We start from the raw sequence: 21,863 nt of genomic DNA on the forward strand, positions 1-21,863 counted from the left end.
ATGCCCGGCTAATTTTTTTTGTATATTTTTAGTTGTCCAATTAATTTCTTTCTAATTTTAGTAGAGATGGGGTCTCGCTCTTGCTCAGGCTGGTCTCGAACTCCTCAACTCAAACAATCCGCCCACCTCGGCCTCCCAGAGAGCTGGGATTACAGGCGTGAGCCACCGTGCCCGGCCATTTAGACTTTCTTAAGTTCATTTCCTTATATGTGCATTATCTTCAGAGAAAGGGATATATGCCCAAAATGGTTATCTTTGGGTGCTGACGTTGGGTAATTTGTATTTATTACTTCATGCTTTACTTCACATATTTTCCATAATCAATATATATTACTTACATAGTCAAGAAAAATAAACTTATGTTTAAAATGTCTCTTTCAGTTTTATGGAGTAGAGAAGAAAAACTAAAGCTGTATCACTAGACTATTTTAATAACACCATGATCATCATGACCAGATAGAAAAGACCAGAAAACAAAGAATTATAAAATACTGACCCACTTGTTTTACTAGTTTATATTATAGTTTCTATATAATTTTTAAAGAACTTTCATTAGGTATCAGCTTTGTTAGGGCCTGGTGATAAGCTCTGGGGATGCAGAGGTGAATTGATCATAGTTCCTGAAAACACAGACATGTAATCAAAAAAGCACAGTAAAGGGTTCTATAGGCTTAGTGAAGTCTGTACAGGGTATCATGGGTGATCAGAAGCGAGATGAGTACTCGCTTAATATTCTGTTTTATTAAGCATTTTAGTGTATTTGTGACTAGTTGAATTAGGTCTATTCTTAGGATATTTGCAGTTATTAGGGTGAGATCAGAATTATTCCTGTTTTTAAGTCATGCCTGATGAGTTTCTCAGTAGCTTACACACGATTAACCAGTTGAAACTAGGAACTTTGCCTCGTCAGCCTTCAAGCTGGCCATCACTAGAGTGGCCTCTAGGGTGTGGAGTGATAAGCAACTGATGCGGGACATGGACGGTAGCCTTGCTCTGTGTCCCTTTTGCTGACCCCCAATATACATACTGTATCTTACAGAGCATTGTAAAATAGGGACTCTGGCTTCCTCAATGCTCTATTCCCATGAGAGCGGTAGTAGTGATCTAGTGCTTCCAATGTCCTAGGCACTGTTTGAAGCTCTTTATTTATATTAACACATTCAATACTCACAATAACTCTGTGGGATTGGTTTTATGATGATCTTTATTTTATGGACGAGGAAGCGTGAGACCCATATTGATTAGGCAATTTGCGTTTCAGCTGCTAAGTAGAGCTGAGATTTGGACCCAATCAGTATAGTATCTCAGCCTTCACGCTTAACTGCTATACTACCTTTCTGTCAGTAGTATTTTATGAGGCCAAAAACGCAATTAGTACCAATTAATGTCTATTTAATGTTTTATTTTAAAGTGATATATACTGAGTTTGGTTTCATTCATATGTACATCTAAGCTTTCAGTTAGTTTCTGAGGTGGCTGAGTAGGGAAGAGTAATATTACTGTGTTTTTTTTTGTTTTGTTTTTTTTTTTGAGACAGAGTCTCACTGTGTTGCCCGGGCTAGAGTGCCGTGGCGTCAGCCTAGCTAACAGCAACCTCAAACTCCTGGGCTCAAGCGATCCTTCTGCCTCAGCCTCCCGGGTAGCTGGGACTACAGGCATACGCCACCATTCCCGGCTAATTTTTTCTATATATTTTTAGTTGTCTGATTAATTTCTTTCTATTTTTAGTAGAGACAGGATCTCGCTCTTGCTCAGGCTGGTTTGGAACTCCTGAGCTCAAACAATCCACCCGCATCGGCCTCCCAGAGTGCTAGGATTACAGGCGTGAGCCACCGTGCCCAGCCAATATTACTGTTTTGATTAAAGTTCTTCACTGGAACAAGTTTCCAAATTACAGCCTTAATTTCCAGTAGACCTTTTCTTTTTAAGACTCTCTGTATAGGAATGTTTAATTTTAAAGGAACTTAATTTACACATTCCAAAATTGAAAACAGATAATTTAAAGAGTGCTTCTTTTCTGTGTGGAAATTCTTATAACAACCTTCAGTAAGTAGTGGGTCCTCAAAGGGCATTTAACACATTTTGGAATTGGAATTTGCTTTTAAAAATATATTGATATGTATAAGGTAGGTTTGTGTATTTATTTGTTTTCTAAGAAGTTTATACATTTATAAAGGATTGGAAAATTCTTCACATTCTTTTAATTACATGAAGGCAAATTATCAACTTTGTGGTTTAAGATATTCCGGTACTCTGATATTGTGTTTCCTCTATTGTCAGGATATTAGATAAAAATTCTAAATTTTACTTTTCAGTGTCATCCATGCTCCATTACCAAGTCCTGTTGACAAAGTAAGTTGCTAATGATTATTTTTTCCAAACTGACTCAGCTATATTGCTTTGAAAATGTTTATTTTTAATATGCTTTATCTAGAAATTTACTTCTCTTCTGTAACAAAATATAGAGAGCGCATGTAGCTACGTAGTTCTTATACTCTTCTAATCTTCAATATCTAGAGAATTTAAGGTGGATGTTTCTTCAGTAAAAGCCTTTGTTATCTCAAGTGAACATTTGACTGTGTAGACTAGGAATACCAGTTTTGTGCCTAGCCAGAGGTAAGGAATGTTAGCTATTACTTTTTATTCTGAGATACAGTTCTGTCTAGTAATTTGTTAAAGCTTTCTATCCAAATATTTCACTCAACATTTACCCATACAGGGAAGTAACATAGAAATACTGGCTTACAGAAATTGTTCTTTTATTATCTTTGAAGATCAGTTTTAACCTGATCTGATTAGAAACTTTACAGTAATTTCTTGCTAGAAAACAGGTTTTTTTTAATTGTGCAATAATGGTATATCAAACTATCATGTCATGCCATTGCTAATGAGCAAAAAAAAATATATCTTTTACATCTTTTGACATTGAAATGGATTTTCGAGTTTTCTTAGTACAGTAATTAAACTATTGGGAAAAATATTTTATATTTTTCCTTCCATTGAATGAAGAAAGTCTGCTTTAAACTGCAGTTCTCTATTAGATTTGTTTTTCAGAGGTAAAAGTGGTTAATCATCAACTTCTGTGATACCAAGAATTATTTCAGAAGTAAATAATGGTCTTGCTGATTTAGAACTAACTTTAAAAAACAATGCCGGCTGGGCGCGGTGGCTCACGCCTGTAATCCTAGCACTCTGGGAGGCCGAGGCGGGTGGATCGCTCAAGGTCAGGAGTTGGAGACCAGCCTGAGCAAGAGCGAGACCCCATCTCTACTAAAAATAGAAAGATTATTTGGACAACTAAAAGTCTATATAGAAAAAAATTAGCCTGGCATGGTGGCGCATGTCTGTAGTCCCAGCTACTCGAGAGGCTGAGGCAGAAGGATTGCTTGAGCCCAGGAGTTTGAGGTTGCTGTGAGCTAGGCTGATGCCACAGCACTCTACTCCAGGCAACAGAGTGAGACTCTGTCTCAAAAACAAAAACAAACAAAAAAAAAGCAATGCCAACTCCCTGCCTACTAGTCAGCATATTAATAAAAATATACTTTCTGAGCTTAATAAGGAATGATGCCAGTTCCATAGGGCTTGTTAGCATTGAAGATCTGGGTAAATGTTATAGCAACCCCATGAGCGCTTCTTTTTTTTTTTTTTTTTTAATAATACCATGGTTCCATAGCCTTGGAAAACCCCTTATAAAAGGTATTTCTTCTAATACTTATTTAAACACCATTATTTCCCATCTTTTTCTTAAAATCTACCTGTAGTTTAAAGAAAGACAAGGACAAAACTTTTTTCATTGCCTCTGGCCATTGGATGAAGTGTTATATTTCATGTCTCCCCCACCCACCCACACACATACAAATACTTTGAAGATGGCTACTTCTAAATGAATTGTGACTTGTTGCCTATTTAATGGTGAATTTTAAAGGGATGTTGACTTAGGAGGCATTATTTCTGGGTTAAGAAGAGGCTGCATTGCCTTTGCTATAAATTTGTGATTCAGCTTATGAAGTAATGTTTTCATGAGTAGCACTTGTTCTACCACCTGACTTATAAATTCAAACTGGTCAGCATAGTATAATACCATTTATAAATTCTGGACAGAGGCCTGAAATATTTTGAGAACCAAGGGAACTGGTTAACTTAATAAATAATTATTATTTTGCATATTTAAGTAAATGGACATTTCAAGGAATTGGTTTGTCTTTAATGTCTTTTATAAAGTGTTTTCTGTTGACACTGTATCATTTTGCTACTAGGTTGCTGCTAACACTCCAAGTATGTACTCTCAGGAACTATTCCAGCTTTCTCAGTATCTACAGGTAAAAATAAATCTTGAGAATTCTTAGTCTTTAAAATCAAAATTAAACAACTTATATTTCATTTTGCCTATTCAGAAATATAGGATTAAAAAAATTGGCTGGCTACCAGTACAAAAGAAATATCTTTTCGAAGAAGAAAAGGATTAAAAATAGATCTTATGAAGAAAGGATAAAAGAGTCAGGATTGTTAAGTCTAGAGAATATAAGCTCTGTATGAGAAAAATTTTTTTCTTCAAATATGAGGAGGTTCCAAAATAGTTCTTTATCCATAGATGACTTTTAAATAAAATTAAACCCAGAGAGATTTTGGTTGCTTACTAATATTAATAGCAAATAATCACATGGCACTTGTTGAATGCCAAGCTCCATTATAGCCCTTTACTTGTATTAATTCATTTAATCCTCACAAGATCCTATAAGGTACATATTTTACCCTGATTTTTACAGATGGAGTACTGAAGGACAGAAAATTATTAATATATCAATCAGATCTTATCTTTCACTAGCTATAATATATGCATAGAAAAACAGTTTTGTATATTTGCACTTCAGTAAAGTACTTAAGAGCATGGACTCTTGCCTGAACTCCCTTGATTTCGATCCCTGGCTTTACCATCTGATCTGCTGGGAAAGTTGTTTAACCCCTTTGTGCCTCATTTTCCTCATCTATGAAATTGGTATAGTAATAGCACTTAACCTCACAGAAGTGTGAAGAATAAATGAAATATATAAAGTGCTTAGAACAGTGCCTGGAACATAGAATGTATGCCACAAATGTCAGTAGTCATTTACCATTCGATAGGAAGGCACATTAATTGACATAGATCTCTCTTATTTTTAGAGGTAGAAGAGAACTTTGAGATTAATTTGATCTAGACCTCATTTTTCATGAGAAATATGGGGCTTATATATGTTAAATGATTTGCCTGTGGTTATACACTGTCGTTACTAGTCATCATGATCTGCAAATCTCACCCCCTGACTCTAACTCTTTCCAACTTTCGTGTCAGTTCTTTGAATATTCCTAGTAGTCCTAATCCTTTACTGTTCTTTTTCTAACTCTCAGAGAGAAAATTATACCACAGTCTTTTCTGTATACATTTTTATTGAATTGCTAAAGTTCTGGACGTAAATTGTGAACCTTCTGAATAAAAACTGGAATAGGTGCATTTCATGTCTTATAACTGAAGATCATGCCTGGAAATATTAGATTTCTGTTGAGATTTAGTTCGTGGAGTTTAGAAATTCCAAATGGAATTGAATTAAAAAGGTGAAATTACACCATCTAGTGGAAGTAGAGTCTAAAGAAATGGTTGGTTGGTGATTTTGTTTTTCAGTAAAACTTTTTGCAGCATCTGTGTAATTTCCTGGATATTAGAAATGTTTTAGGCACTTAAAATAAACTGAGTAAACAGTCTCTTTCAAATGTAAGCTGTGTTTTAATGTGGATTGTGAGGCAATATGGTTTTTATTAGATTCCTAAATCTGTAACTTTAGATTTATATTAAAGTATAGTACCTCTAGCTCTAATTAGACCAGATTTTCCCTAATCATTATTTATCAAGGATGTAGAGAACAATAAATTCATACTTTAACCCTCAGCTGCTATGTTTGAAACATGCACTTCTGTAGTGATATGACTCAGAGGAATTAGGGTAGTAAGTGTTCTCTGGAGAATGACAGGAATAGAACAAGGTGAAGGAAGCTGTGCCAAAACCGCAGCTAAATGCTGTGAACATTTCACCTTGATTCTCAGTGAAGGAGACCCTCTTAGCAGCTATCAAATGTTAACAAATCACCTAGAGGTCAGACTTTACATGCCAGTGTCTTTCTTTGAAAAATATTCCTTTAGAGTTACCAGATAGTTATATAACTCCTTGATCCCTTAATTACATTGAACCACTATTTGGTGGACTCTTACTTACACTTGGTATATTAATAGCTTCTAAGTGGTATACAGTCAGGGAGAGAATCAGAACAACACCTGATAATGCAATGAATAGGCTGTGGGAGTGAAGCATTTTCTCTCTCTTTTATGTATCTGTATATGTGTGTGTGTGTGTCTGTGTGTGTAAAATTTTATAAAGGAAAAATTAAAAGCTATTTATATTTTAGATATTATACTTTTGCAGTCAAGCCATTATAAAATATCTTTGCTGCTGACCAGATTATTTTGGCTTAGATTAGATTGAGTTTCTTTTGAGATATATGTATTTCATATGTGTGTGTGTGTATACACACATGTATGTATATACACAGTCATGTGTCACTTAATCATGGGGATACACTCTGAGAAATACATCATTCAGCCATTTTGTCCTTGTGAATATCATAGAATGTATTTACACAAACCTAGATGGTATAGCCTACTATACATCTAGGCTATATGGTATAAGGCTACAAACGTGTACAGCGTATTACTGTACTGAATTCTCTAGGTAATTGTAACACAATGCTAAGTATTTGTTTATCGAAACATATCCAAACATAGAAAAAGTACAGTAAAAATACAGTATAAAAGGTAGAAAACAATACACCTGTATAGGGCACTTACCATGAATGAAGCTTGCAGGACTGGAAGTTGCTCTGAGTGAGTCGGTGAGTGAGTGTGGAGTGAATGTGAAGGCCTAGGACGTTAGTGTACACTCCAGTAGGCTTTATAAACACTGTACACTTAGGCTCCACCAAATTCATAAAAAAATTTTTCTTCAATAATAAATTAACCTTAGCTTAGTTTATAAGCATTTAAACATTTAGTTATATTAGAATAACTAATAATAAAATAGAACAATTATAACAATACACTGTAATAAAAGTTACATGAATGTGGACTCCCTCTACCCTCCTCTCAAAATGTTGTATGGTACCAAGGGTAACTGAAATTGTAGAAAGCAAAACCAGAGATAAGGGGGGGACTTTGTATATTTTACAAAGTATTATCAAGTTTGAAATACCGTGAAATACATCAAGTGAAATGTAATATGAGAATATTTTATCATGTGCTAAAAACTGATTACTCCTCAAAGGAATCATGCTGTGTTTATTAGAATCTCTTTTGTGATTTATAATATTAGGAGGCCTTACATCGGGAACAGATGTTGGAACAGAAGTTAGCCACACTTCAGCGGCTACTAGCCATCACCCAAGAGGCTTCAGATACCAGTTGGCAGGTATTCAGTTGCCTTTACACTCAAGGAGCATTTAAATATAGTTTAATATCTTTTATGAAAACTACAATTTTATAGCAAACAAAGGCAAAATTATTTCCTAATTAATGAACAAATGTTGATTTTATATCTTCTGTTGGCAATAGCAACCTTTTTCATATACATGTTTTTTAATTACTCTGGGATTTTATTTATACTTAATTTGTCTTCAACAGGCTTTAATAGATGAAGATAGACTCTTATCACGGTTAGAAGTTATGGGAAACCAATTACAGGCATGCTCCAAAGTAGGTATAAATCTCAAGTATGTAAAATGAAATGCAGTTTTTTATGTAGCGTCATTTCTTTGACTGACAGTTTGAATATATGCTAAAACTTTTATGTATTTTCAAAATCCTTTTAAATCCTTTGTCATGGGAAATTTTAGACATACATGTGAGTAGAAAGAATTGTATAATGAATACCCATGTACAACTCTCTTTTTTCCATTGTAGTTGATATTTGTTGAAGAAACTGGGTCATTTGCCTTGTAGAATTTCTGTCAGTATGAATTGTTATTTGAACATTCTTTTAGCTCCCCCCCCCACCATAAATTAGTGGTTTGAGCCAAAGATTTGATCTGATTCAGGCTCAATTTTTTATTGCTAACAACTCTTAGGATGATATTGTGTTCTTCCACCAAGAGGCAACATAATGTGCGGTTGTCTTTTGTTTTGAGCTTTTTTCGGTAATTGATGATCCTTGCCTAGATCCATTATTTCATTAAAGGTTACAAAAATGGTGATTTAATTCTATCATTCCTTCATATATTTAGCTGGAGTACTTGTATATAAAGAAAAGCTTCCCCATACCAACCATCTGGTTACCCTGAGGTACATTTTCTGCAGGGAAAGCAGGATAAGTGATTTCCCTCCCCTCCTTATTCACTGGATTTCAGAATAATGAATTGGTTCCTTTTCATCCACCAAAGAATGACCATGGTGTTTCCTTTCCCCGCTTAGATTTAAAGATGTTCGATGTGTTTAAATCTGTTGCAGTTGCTTTTCTCACCCCCACAGCCTTCCACGCCTCCTCACATCCACTGCTCCCACCCTGTTTAAAACTTCAGTTCTTACCTGTGCACTGTTCTGACAGCCTTCTCCTGTTTTTCTTATTGATGTTCAAATTATCCCATCTTTAGCCTGTGTAAACCTCTTCAGATTAGCTCCTGAGTCTTTTTGATAGAACTGTAGCAGACTTAAATAGCTTATTTCTGTCATACTAGACAAGATGTTCCAGGCTCATTTTGTACATTTCCTTCCCCAGACATGGAGTCTCCTTTTTCCCCCGTAGTGCCCGTATTCCTTTTGTTTTAACCATTGTTTTAAAACGCTTGATGCCTGTGATGGTAACTGATTATTTTCGCCTAACAATGTAAATATGGTGGTTTGTAGAAAATAATGACAAATACAAGAGTAATTCCTTTGTATATTTGAGAGAAATTGTCAATTGACTTTGATTTTTTCTTTCTTTTTTAAGTGGGAACTAATATATTTGTGAAGGCATAATTTACTGATGCAACTTTTAAATACAGCTTTAGTTAATACATCATTTGTGTTGGAGGTACCTTAATATACAATTTTAAAAGTATAATGTGTTATTTTTTTCCCAATAGTAAATGCTTTTTTAAAAGTAACTTGGCTGTAATTATAAATATCTTTTATTCTAGAATCAAACAGAAGATAGTTTACGGAAGGAACTTATAGCATTACAGGAGGATAAACATAACTATGAGACAACAGCCAAAGAGTCCCTGAGGCGGGTTCTTCAGGAGAAAATTGAAGTGGTTAGAAAACTTTCAGAAGTTGAGGTATTTCAGTTTTAAAAATACTAAATAGTAATATGATTTTTAAAAACTTTCAAACATTCTGGGACACTTTAAACTTGTGTATTATTATATAGCAAGAAAATATTTTCTGCCAGATGGGAAGGAACAGTTATGCTGCTTTTTCATTGACAGGAATTCTCAACATAACCATGTGAGTTTTGTGCTTATGCTCCCTAGTTAGTGACTGAGGAAATAAAAGCCTAACCAGGGAATCTTACTGTGCTTAGGATTCAGCCACCATACAGTAGTGCCAGGGAATTGATCTCCTGTCATCGGGTTTTGCTTTGCTTCTAGTTGAGGATGGTCATTGTAGACTGAGAACCTATACCACGTGGTCTTACTTCACCTATCCCTTAGAGAGGAAAACTGTGTTTGATACTTGGGAGGTTCACAGGATAAATTATCTCCAAGGTCCTTTCTAGGTCTTTTAGGAACCATCAAAATGTGATTCTTGGCTGGGCCTGGTGGTTCATTCAGGCTTATAATCCTAGCACTTTGGTGAGGTGGGAGGATCACTTGAGGCTAGGAGGAGTTGGAGGTTACAGTGAAGTGTCATCATGACACTGCACTACAGTCTGGGTGACAGAACAAGACCCTGTCTCCAAAACAAACAAACAAATCAAAATGTGATTTTCATTGCTTTAAAAAAAAAATCTAATTCATAATACAGGTCATTCCTTTGAACCACTGCAAAATCACCGTGGAAATTATTTATTACTGGATTTGGTTAAAATGCCCATCATAAACTAAATAGTTAACATACCCTTATTAAATTACCTGCTGCATATTATTAAACTTGCTTTCAAGAATTGATGGGCTTAAAATATTTTCAAGGCTAAAAGTCATACATTTTGGCCTTTCAAAAGTATAATCATATAAAAGTGGCATCCTCTTCCTGCCCCTGCCCTCTCCTCAATCCCCCACCCTCTCAAATTCTTAGTTGTGTTTTCTGTTTTAGTATGTACCCAAAGTAAATTGAAATTCTTATGTCGCTTAATTCAGCTTTATATAAAGTCTAGGGCAGATGTTGATTTAGAATAGCTGACAGGATTGTACTTCTTATAAATTGAATTTAGAAGGAATTCCAAATAGTAATTGTGCATTTATTCTAAATAAATTGCCCATAAACTTGAATTTCAGCGAAGTCTGAGTAATACTGAAGATGAATGTACCCACCTGAAAGAAATGAATGAACGGACTCAGGAAGAATTAAGAGAATTAGCCAATAAATATAATGGAGCAGTTAATGAGATTAAAGATTTATCTGATAAGTTAAAGGTATGTGTTTACTTAATTTAATTTGAAATTATGTTAAGCTAATCATCCCCAACACACTGGATAGCTTAAGCATTTTGGTGTTGTTGAATAGTTGTTGATGTAAAATTTGATAATGGTTGAAAATTATAGTGAAAATAAGGTGATTATATTCCATTTAGCCCAACCTCCGTTACCATATATATTAAATAATAAAAATCTTGTAAAAGCTGTCATAGTTCCTCTGGATGGAAATGTAGTCAGTGGTTCACAATAGACATCTTTTAATATATAACAGGAAGTAGATGAGAATCAGCAAAACCCAAGATACTCAGATTTTTTTTAACCTGAAATTATTTATGTTTAGGCCATCCCAAAGGCACAGCTATTTAATGCTGGAACAAGCCCAGAGAGAATCTGAGAGTGATAATGCTTGATCCCATGTAGCCTTTTGGAATGCCGTTAACTCTATGTAAGCTGCCATTGCCTGTAGCTATGGGACATTTAGGATAAGGATAGATCAGACCATAGGGTAATGTCTAGTTGGTTCTTTAAAATCTTATACCTGAGTTTGTGAAGCTCTGTCTTTTAATGTGGATTGAGTGCCTGTGCATTTGTTAGAGAAGACCAGAGTATACCTCCCCTCTATGTGATTGGTTAACCCAGCGGTCCCCAACCTTTTTGGCACCAGGGACCAGTTTCATGGAAGACAGTTTTTCCACAGGGTGGGAAGCGGGTAGTGGAGCTCAGGCAGTGATGAGGGATGGGGGCATGGGGAGGGCTGCGGAGCAGCTGTAAATACAGATGTACAGATGAAGCTTCACTCGCTGCTCTCCTGCTGTGCGGCCCCCTTCCTAAGTTTCATGGAAGGCAATTGGAGGGGGGTAGGTCAGAGCTTAGGCGGTGATGCTGATGTGGTGATGCTGATGCGCAGCCGGCTTCCAAACAGGTTCCTAGCAGGCCACCGGACCACGGCCCCAGGGTTGGGGACCACAGGGTTAACCTATGATAGTTTTAAAGATTGGTCTTGTTAAAAGAAGGTCTTTTTGAGAAGTGCTTGTACCATCATCCCTTTAGCTAAACATAATTTTGTTTAAAATTTCAGAATTAGTTACATTTTAAACTTACGAACAAATTGAAACAGTAGTAATTTTAGGGGAGACTCTTACTTCCCTCTTGAAAAATATGGAGCTTTTCACTTTGACCTTTTATCTCTGTGTGTGTTGAGCCTACTTGCTTGCTCCAAGTTTTTCTCTCCTAGATGTTATGGAGGAATAACCCCAGTGCAGATCACTTTTGACATGAAGCCTTTATCTTCTTTGCTGGTTTAGAAAAAACATATCAATAAATATATTCTATAATACTGAATAGTTTTCTTAGAAGTTTAAGTTGAGTAACTGCAGTCCTGCTTTAAGCTTCCTAAAACAAGCTCAGGTTTTATTAAATAACTGAATTTCCTTCTTTCTCAACAGGTAGCAGAGGGAAAACAAGAGGAAATCCAACAGAAGGGACAAGCTGAGAAAAAAGAATTACAACATAAAATAGATGAAATGGAAGAAAAAGAACAGGAACTCCAGGCAAAAATAGAAGCTTTGCAAGCTGATAACGATTTCACCAATGAGAGGCTAACAGCTTTACAAGGTGAGTTAGCTAATCCAGAAATTGATTTGATTTGATTTTTTTTTTTTTTTATTTGTGAAATATCTTTTTTTTGGGCTTTTGTTTACAGTACGGTTAGAACATCTTCAGGAGAAAACTCTTAAAGAATGCAGCAGCTTAGGTAGGTGTCATCCATATTTCTTATTTTAAGCTGAATTTTATCATTAAACTTTTGATCTTGCTTACTATCTCATATTGGGTACTTACTTTCTTTAAGAGATATTTTACGTCCTAGGTATAAAGTAACTACACCCTTTTAGAAAATTTCCTTTAAAAATATGCTTGATTGCCACCAGTGGGCACCATTGTTTAGTCCTTGAGATGAATGAAATTTCTGCATCTGAGATGTTCTACGTAGAGATACTTAAATAAGAAAGATACATGAGCAGCAGGATCCTTTTTCTTTTAAGGTTCATTGGAAGGCCACTAAGCAGTAGTAGGCTTTTCTCTGAGTTAATAGAAAATGGCAAGTTGAACCCTTCTTATAAAAATAAATGTAAAGTGTTCTTTGCAATCTTAATCTGTGCAGGAATACAAAATGCCATGGTTACACTTGAGACCAGTTTTAAAGTAATACTTTCTTTGATCAGGCAATGATACACTGTCTTAATCCTAGGGATACAAGTTGATGACTTCTTACCTAAAATAAATGGGAGCACAGAAAAAGGTAGTGTAAAGAACTTAAATATTTTTCTTTCATGATACCCTTTTAGTATTTAAGCAGGATAAGGAGTTTAGGGTTTTAAGTGTTTGGAATGAAAAGCATGCTAGTTTTGAACCCTGTCTTTAAAAATCAAGGTTCCCTTTATTTTGTGAGATTTAATGCTATGATCTATTCTTAGATATCCCTTGTTATATGGAAATTTCAGTTATTCAAATAATAAGAAAATTATAAAGTTGAACTTTAACAGTGGCTTTTACAATACAGCTCTTTTTTCCCCCCACTATATTTTTCAATGAACTATGCTGTCACTTTTTTCTATTAAATTCTGCTTCCATGTGATAATTTACTCCTGTTTTTAATGTTTGAGTTTATTTAACAGCCCATTGAGCTCTTAGACATGTCATAGAAACTGCTTTCTTTATCCATCTGTTTCATTGATCAGAGAGAATGGGGTCATTCATTTCTGTCATAAGAAAAATCTTTTATTAGTTCTCGGTTCTTTTATTAGTTACCCTTCTCTCTGGATAGCATGAGTTCTCTCTTCCCAAAACTTACAACCACTATTGGTTTTCCTACTACTACATGGGATACTTTTTACCCAATGGCTTCTATAATCTTTCAGTCTTGAAGATCCCTATTCCCCTCCTTCCCTCTCCTTCTATCCGACATTAATTGTGCACCAACTATGTGCCAGACCCTGCACTAGATGCTTGGAGTACAAAAGGAATAAAACATTTTTATGTGTTGACCAATCTATGTGCCTGTCATCTCAGTTTTATGCAGAAGTTAGTGGAAGATATCAAGGTTGATACCCAGTACTTCCTATTAAATATTTTTTCCATGTATCAGGGGATATCTTTATGGTTCTTGGGCAGCAGTCAAATTCTGATAAAATTAGGAGGTGAGTTTTTTTGTTCTGTTTTGGTTTTGTTTGGTTTGTTTGTTTTTAAACAAGAACTGCCAGAATAGGCTCAGGTAATAAAGGTCAAGACCTAATATTGCATATATAACGAATTTTGAGATTCTCAAGAAAAAAGTTTCATTAATCATTGCTTTTTACTGTTATATGTATGTTTTGTAAAATGCATTGACTTTTTTGAATTCCAGTTTGATTGAGTTTCAATTTGAGAATTTTTAAAGGTGTAGTTTATATTCATTGCACCTAAATCGCTAGTTGCTGTTCATAAAATATATTTAGCAACTTATGTAAAATGACTTAATCCTCATCTTCTAAAGGCATATTGTCTTTAAATGATTGTATATTTTCTGTTACTATTTTGCTTGTTTTTCTCTTTCTGGCATGCACACTTTTTATTCAAATCTATCATCACTCTCTTGACTTGAGTATGTGTTTATTAATAATGTTAGTGTTAACCCAAGCTGGGAACCTTCTATTCCTTCAGTTAAGAAAATCCTTTTATATACATGGAAACATCTTAATTCTATTTAGAGTGGTCAAATTACTGCCTAAAATTTTTGCCATTTCCAGTTGACTTAGATGAGAACAGTAGTAGGCTATTTTTAATTGTAGAACAGTTGACTCCTTGGTTTAAGATAAAATAAGATATTTTGGGTACTTAAAGGTAATTTCTTACAATAATTATTATTCCCTTATAGGTATATTTGTTTTTCAGGGGGGGGTGATAAATGGAGTAGTACGAGAGTAACTAATAGAATATTTTGAAAGGCACTAAGTAGTATATTTCTAGATATACACGAAAACTTTGTTATACCAGATTTAGTTACTTTGGAATAAGTGATGGGTCACTTATTCCATCCTGAATCACTTGTAATATAATAATGGACTAATATTCAAAGATTCCAATATTACCAAAGTCCTTAGCCATAATATTAATATTATACAATTTTAACTAAAATTACTCTTTTAAATAGTAAAGAGAGACAATCAAATGTAGTTGTAAAAGAATGTTTTCAGAATGTCTGGAGATGTTATAATTAATAACACTTCTTTCAGTGAACTCTGTTTTTGAAATTATTTAAGTGTAATGTAGCTGCTAAAAGCAAAGGTTTTATACTGTAAATTTTTCGTGAGTCTCATCTCATAATTTGAATATGTCTTTAGATTATAGAATGGTGCTGTCTAAAAGAAATATAATGAGAGCCACATGCATAATTTAAAATTTTCTGGTAGCCACATTAAAAATATAAAAATAAACAGGTAGAACAAATTTTAATAATATATTTTATTGAACCCATAGTATCCAAAATATTATTTCAACATGTAATCAATATTAAAATTATTATTGTTAATGAATTAATTATTAATGAAATATTTCACATTATTTTTTCCTCACTAAATCTTTGAAATCATTGTACATTTATTTTATAATTATATAACATCTCAATTCAAACTAGCCACATATGAAGGGCTCATTAACAACATGTAGCTAATGGCTGTAGCATTGGACAGCACAAGTGTTAAAAAATCAAAATCCATAGGGAACTCATATGTATAAAATGCATTTTAAGTAGAGTGGTTCTCTATTCTGTGTTTCTGTATCTCTCTTTCTTTACACTCCTATATCCTATTTAGTGTCATAGACACCCACTTTCCCCCCAGTAAATATCTGACTCCTTTTGGATCATCAGTGGTATCTTCTTTAGTTTTGGCAAAGTGAATTCCCAAGGGCCTAAATTCAAGAAATAGAATATTAGCCCAGCGCGGTGGCTCACACCTGTAATCCTAGCATTCTGGGAGGCTGAGGCGGGGAATCGCTTAAACTCAGAAGTTCAAGACCAGCCTGAGCAAGAGCAAGACCCCGTCTCTACTAAAAATAGAAAAACAAGCCGGGCGCGGTGGCTCACGCCTGTAATCCTAGCACTCTGGGAGGCCGAGGCGGGCGGATTGTTTGAGCTCAGGAGTTCGAAACCAGCCTGAGCAAGAGTGAGACCCCGTCTCTACCAAAAATAGAAAGAAATTAATTGGACAGCTAAAAATATATAGAAAAAAAATTAGCCGGGCATGGTGGCGCATGCCTGTAGTCCCAGCTACTCGGGAGGCTGAGGCAGGAGGATCGCTTGAGCCCAGGAGTTTGAGGTTGCTGTGAGCTAGGCTGACGAGGGCACTGTAAGGGCAACAGAGTGAGACTCTGTCTCAAAAAAGAAAAAAAGAAATAGAGTATTAAAAATGTCATGAATTTGGTATACAACCCCCGCCACTGCTAAATCTGACCGGCCAAAAAAAAAAAAGAAAAATGTCATGATCCAAATTCTTTACATATGCTGTCTGAAAGACTTTTATCTCATATGTTTAGGAGATTCCTTTGTAGAGGTAATATAAATATATATATCTTTTTATATTAACCTTGGATTTTATCTAAACTAGTTTAGTAAATATTTTAACATAGAGTTCAGATATTAAAATCAGAGTAGATAAAAAGTGATTTTTTGTTTTTTAGCTTGGTAGGTAATGGTAGAATATATTACTTTAATAAAAATCATCTGAAGTCCTTTGGTAATGGTCTGAAATTTGGTTTCAAATAAGTTTTATAAAATCCTTTAGTTAAATTAAAATTTGGTTCCCAATGAGGTGGGATTTGTAATTTATTTATTTATTTTTGAGACAGGGTCTCTCTCTGTCACCCATGCTGGAGCGCTGTGGCGTGATCATAGCTCACTGTAACCTTGATTTCCTGGGCTCAAGGGATCCTTCTGCCTCAGCCTCCTGAGTAGCTGGGACTACAGGCAGGAGCCACCATGCCTGGCTAATTTTTTTTTTTTTTGTAGCGACTGTGTCTCACTATGTTGCCCATACTGATCTTGAACTCCTGGCCTCACCTCAGTGTCCCCAAGTGCTGGGATTATAGGTGTGAGCCAGGGCACCCAGTCCCAAATGAGTTTTTATATCTGAAACTCATTAGTTTGAGTTCTGAAAATGTCACCATAGCTTAGATAGGATTTATGTAAAACAACTTTTAATCTTGGTAATTACTGTTCTATTGAGGAGTCCTATTTTGCTTTTCTTGGTTCCAACTGGCAAATCTATTTATTAAATTTTTTTAAATTTCAAATTTCTGTTGCAGTTAGGATTTTTTTTTTTTTTGAGGCTATATTTGTATCCCTTTATAATATTCTAGGTATGCAATTCATTGATCTTTTCAAAGCATGAGATATAGCAACCTTTTTTCCCCATGTGTTTGTCTTATACTGATGGTGACTGTAGACTGGAGGCTCTGCACACCATGTAACTAGAGAAAGGATAATGATAGATTTGCGTATAGAGGTAAAGAAGGTGGCTAACAGGAAGGATGTCAAGAGAGGGTGAAGTGCTATCAGAGTAGGAGATGACTGCCTCTCTCTCATGCAAAATTGAGTTAATTGAGGGATGGAGTGGGTTGAGATGGAAGAGAAGGGAAAGGAGGCTTTTATAGCGAGTGGTGCTAACTCGTGTCCTCTTTGGCAGGGTCTAGTACTTTTATACCTTCCAAGTAATCATTGTGTTGGAATGTATTCTTAACACTTAAACTTCCAAAATCTATGTAGTAGTTTTAAGCAATTCAAATATGTAGTTAAGGATGTTTTCCAGATTCAGAAGTAACATTTTGAATCAAGCTAAATACAGATTATTGTAAGAAAAGGACTGAAACTTTTATTAAACCCCTATGTTAGATTTTGATTCTCTCCATCCATTTGTTCTGTTTGACCTGAGGAAAACCACTTAGGAAGCTCTTACTTCGAAATGTACAAATACTGATTTTGAAATAAACAGAGATAAACAATGTTTTGGTATATGAAGTACAGATTAAGTCACTCAAAAGAGAAGACTATTTGCGAAATGAAAATGTGAAAATTAAAATACTACATGGGTATCTTAAAATTTTTAAGGCACTATTTTATGGTATTCTTAAGGTATTTACCTTTTGCTTCTTAGCTAAGATGAATAGCTTTGAAGAAAGACTGTTAGAGAACAGTCACTTGAAAATTAGTTTAGTAATAACAAATATACAATTTTAAAATTATTTAAGGGTATTAAGCTTTAATAAAGAAAGATGTGTTTGGTTTTTTTTTATTTCAGCATATTATGGCGGTACAGAGGTTTAAGAAAGATGTGTTTTAAAAGTGGGAGAAGATTTTTAAAGCAATATGTTTATGTAGTTTTCTTGAGCTCTTTGGATAAAAACTGCACCTTTAAAAGCTAACCATTCGGGGTACAAATTAATGATTATATAATCACGATTTTCAGTCATTTAACTTTAAAATATGTCTGCTTTTACTATTAAAATATATTCAACTTTTATTAGTCTTACTTAGAATTACCCATGTTAATACATTTCAACTTTCCTACCTTTGCTGTTGGTTTTCAAAGACAGCACCAAACTATATCCTAAAAGGTGTTTCTTTCTTTATTAGAGCACTTGCTTTCAAAGAGTGGCGGGGACTGCACTTTTATTCATCAATTCATAGAATGCCAGAGTGAGTACAGAGTATTTTTTCACATTGATTTTAATGAAGCCAGGGGCTAAAATTGAAAAGTGAGAAGAAAAATGAGATTTCAATGTGTTTGTTATAGTAGAAGTGCATAAAGGGCCATCTTCAGACAGCAGCATATCTTTTCCTACAGTTTCTCTTTTTCTCTTTTGAGGAAAGTATTTGTTTGCCTTTACACATGGACCTGAGCATTTCATATTAGCCCACTACCTCCAAAAGAGGAAGTTTCAAGCTTGTTAATTTTGAAGTTCTTAAATAAATTTCTTAGTTTAAATGAAGCCACAAAAAATAATTATTTAGTTTGGACACTCAGTTCTGAAGATGGCTCACAGGGTAGCAGGAGCTTTCTAGAGGAGTAGCAATACAGTATGACGTCAACTGCCTACCTTTGGGAAGTCGTATGAGGCTATCTTTAAGAATATATATTTAAAAAAAAAAGAATATATATTTTTTTCTATTTATTTCTTACATCTCTTCAAGTGTGGAATGAGATTTGCCACTCCAAGAATATTTTAAAGAATAAAAGATAAGGACATTTCCAGTAAAAATGGGAAAAAAAGGAATATTTTAAAGATAGGTTGGTTTTTGAGGTGATTTAGATCTCTGCTGAATTCTAAACAAAAATATTGTGAGTTCCTTTTTACTTGAAAGTCATGTAGCTGCTTAGATCTGTAACAATCTCAAATTTGTGATATTCTCTTGGTCTTATTAGTGACAAGCAAAGATTACCATATATAGTAAAGGTTTGTTGATGAAGTCTGTGTTTTTTCCTATAAGACAAACACTTTCTCAGACATTTTTCTCTTTCTGTTCTCTCTCTTTCTTTGAAATGATGATTTTCCAAGTTTTAATGCACATAATTTCATTGTGTGCGTGTGCACACACATGTGGTTCCCCCCACCCACAACCTCAGGAGCACTTGAGTGTTGTAAGGGTCATGCCTGGTAATTATAGCAGACATAAATTCAACAGATCAAATGTTACACTCTTTAGAGATCCTTCAAGGAAACTTGGAATTTCACTTAATAGTTTTAGAAGAGCTTCTGTTTGGGCAGTTTTAGATACTGCAATACTAGATATGAGTTTAATATTACTTTGAGGCAATTATTTAATAAATATGGTATATTCCTTTTTCCTTTTAATAATATAATCATAAATCAAAGATTACTGCATCCTTTTGTTACCTTCTAATTATTGAATCTCACTTTTATGGGAAATTAGCACAAGGATTTGGGGCAAAATAATTGGTATCCACTGAAACCAACTAAAAGAATACATAATCTAGGCCAGGCAGCGGTTCATACCTGTAATCCTAGCACTCGGAAGGCCAACATGGGAGGATTGCTTTGGACCAGGAGTTTGAGACTAGCCTAAGCAAGAGTGAGACCCTGTCTCTACAAAAAATAGAAAAATTAGCTGTGTGCATAGTGACTCGTGCCTGTAGTTCCAGCTACTCAGGAAGCTGAGCCAGGAGGATCGCTTGAGCCCAGGAGCTTTAGGTTGTAGTGAGCTATGGTGACGCCACTACAATCTAGCCCAGGCAACAGAGCAAGACCCTGTCTCAAAAAAAAAGAAAACAAAAACATAATCTAAAATAAAAGGGCTCACTTTTGGCCAGGTATGGCAGCTCACAACTATAATCCCAGCACTTTGGAAGGCCAAGGCAGGAGGATCACTTCAGGCCAGGAAGGAGTTCAAGACCAGCCTGTTTGACATACCAAGATCTTGTCTCTACAAAAAAGAAAATTTAAAAGTACCTGGGCGTGGTGGCATGTGCCTGTAGTCCCAGCTACCTGGTAGGATAAGGCAGGACAATTGCTTGAGCCCAGGAGTTTGAGGCTACAGTGAGCCATGATCATGCCACTGCACTCCAGCCTGGGTGACAGAGCAAGACCCTGTCTCCAAAAAACTAAAAAATAAATAAAAATACAAATATTTAGAAGAAGGATTTTATACTTAGTTTTATTGCATGTAATTATTTGTTATTTTTGTTTTGAACTTTGGGAAACCATATTTTGAGTCCAAAGAAATAAGAACATACAATTATCCAAAGGATGTTTTGCTGAGTTGCAATTTGTGAAAAATCATTCTTTTACTTTATTATTATTACTTGCTTACTGGTAAAAAAGGTTTTTCATTTTAATGCCTATTTTGTTATTGAACATTTTATTTAAAATATTATAAAATACTTAGCTGTAGTTGTAACACGGAGTAATGTTTGTTTTAAATGGAAAAAACCTGTTTGGAGATTTTTATTGCATCATAGTTATGGGAGAGAATGGAACAAATAAATATTCAGAGATAGTGTAGAATTTATGTAAATTATAGGAAATCCCCTCAATGGGAGCATTAGACAGCTAATAATAAAATGATGTTTATAAGAACTATGTAATAGCATGGGAAAATACTAAACATGTGGTACATAGAAGAAAAAATCAGAATATAAAATCTCATTCTTATGTACCAGAGGTGGACCAAAGAACAGAAAAAATAAAATGCAAATATTCCTAGACATCTGAATCTATTGGGTCCCTGAGTAAAAATAGTGAAAGTCTAGCTTGTAAGTTTAGCTAACTAGGAAGAGGCCTGTTATCAGAATTTGTTTGGTTTCTGAGTTTTAGGTAGCAAGCAATAAGAGTTTGGTTATTGATTATTCCAGTTGTACCTCAAAATTTTCCAAATCTGTTTGGTTCCTTAAATTTGGATAACCAGAGTTGGGATAGTGAGGGTTGCTTCTGGTCTGATTTTTTGTCAGAAGGACATTTCATTATTTTATGACATACTGCCATTGTAGGAATTGTTGTGTTTAATAAATATTATTACAAGCAAGGCAAATTCAGCAAACACCTTACTCAAGTAAATTTATTCTCAAGCACTTTAAAAACAGTTTTGGATTACATATTGACAGGTGCTCACAAACTATTTTGCCATTATTTTCATTTAAAGGCATCTTGAAATGATTTCTGATCTTGATCACAAAATATGTATTCTAGGAGCAGTGGTACTTCATATTCTTGTTTCCAGTCTTTTTAAAATACCTAGCCTTCATTATTTACTAGTGCTTGTATACTATGTATATTTTTAGAGATGGGTCTCACTATGTTGCCCAGGCTGCCCTCGAACTCCTTGACTTAAGCAATTCTCCTGCGTCAGCATCCCAAACAGCTGGGACTACACACTTGCTCCACCATTCCTGGCTTGCTTATACAGTGTAAATTCACCTTGTGTTTTAAAAATTGGAATGCAAATATATACACTTTTGGTGGGAATGTAAATTAATACAACCTCTATGGAAAACAGTATGGAGATTTTTACGAAACACAGAATTTACCATTCATTCCAGCAATCCCACTACTGAGAGTATACCCAAAGGAAAAGAAATCATTATATCAAAAAGATAATTATAGGCCAGGCGTGGTGGCTCACGCCTGTAATCCTAGCACTCTGGGAGGCCAGGCGGGTGGATCGCTCAAGGTCAGGAGTTC

At 34.9% G+C, this 21,863-nt stretch overlaps 1 protein-coding gene across 6 annotated transcripts in view; it reads left to right on the top strand.

The window, feature by feature from the left end:
- The window catches only part of SLMAP (sarcolemma associated protein), a 174,798-nt gene that overhangs the window by 85,282 nt on the left and 67,653 nt on the right, over positions 1-21,863 (top strand). For 2 of the 6 annotated variants that reach the window (XM_012638376.1, XM_012638381.1), the window contains exons 4-13: positions 2,316-2,352; positions 4,257-4,319; positions 7,394-7,489; positions 7,702-7,773; positions 9,195-9,335; positions 10,494-10,631; positions 12,080-12,248; positions 12,337-12,387; positions 12,883-12,933; positions 18,301-18,363. In XM_012638376.1, coding sequence (XP_012493830.1) covers positions 2,316-2,352; positions 4,257-4,319; positions 7,394-7,489; positions 7,702-7,773; positions 9,195-9,335; positions 10,494-10,631; positions 12,080-12,248; positions 12,337-12,387; positions 12,883-12,933; positions 18,301-18,363 — 881 coding nt within the window. The remainder of the gene's footprint in view (positions 1-2,315; positions 2,353-4,256; positions 4,320-7,393; positions 7,490-7,701; positions 7,774-9,194; positions 9,336-10,493; positions 10,632-12,079; positions 12,249-12,336; positions 12,388-12,882; positions 12,934-18,300; positions 18,364-21,863) is intronic. The other 4 variants (XM_012638393.1, XM_012638398.1, XM_012638386.1 and 1 more) reach the window with 3 other exon arrangements.

This window comes from Propithecus coquereli, unplaced genomic scaffold, assembly GCF_000956105.1.
Source record: "Propithecus coquereli isolate 6110/MARCELLA unplaced genomic scaffold, Pcoq_1.0 Scaffold1, whole genome shotgun sequence".
NCBI classification, from domain to species: domain Eukaryota; kingdom Metazoa; phylum Chordata; class Mammalia; order Primates; family Indriidae; genus Propithecus; species Propithecus coquereli.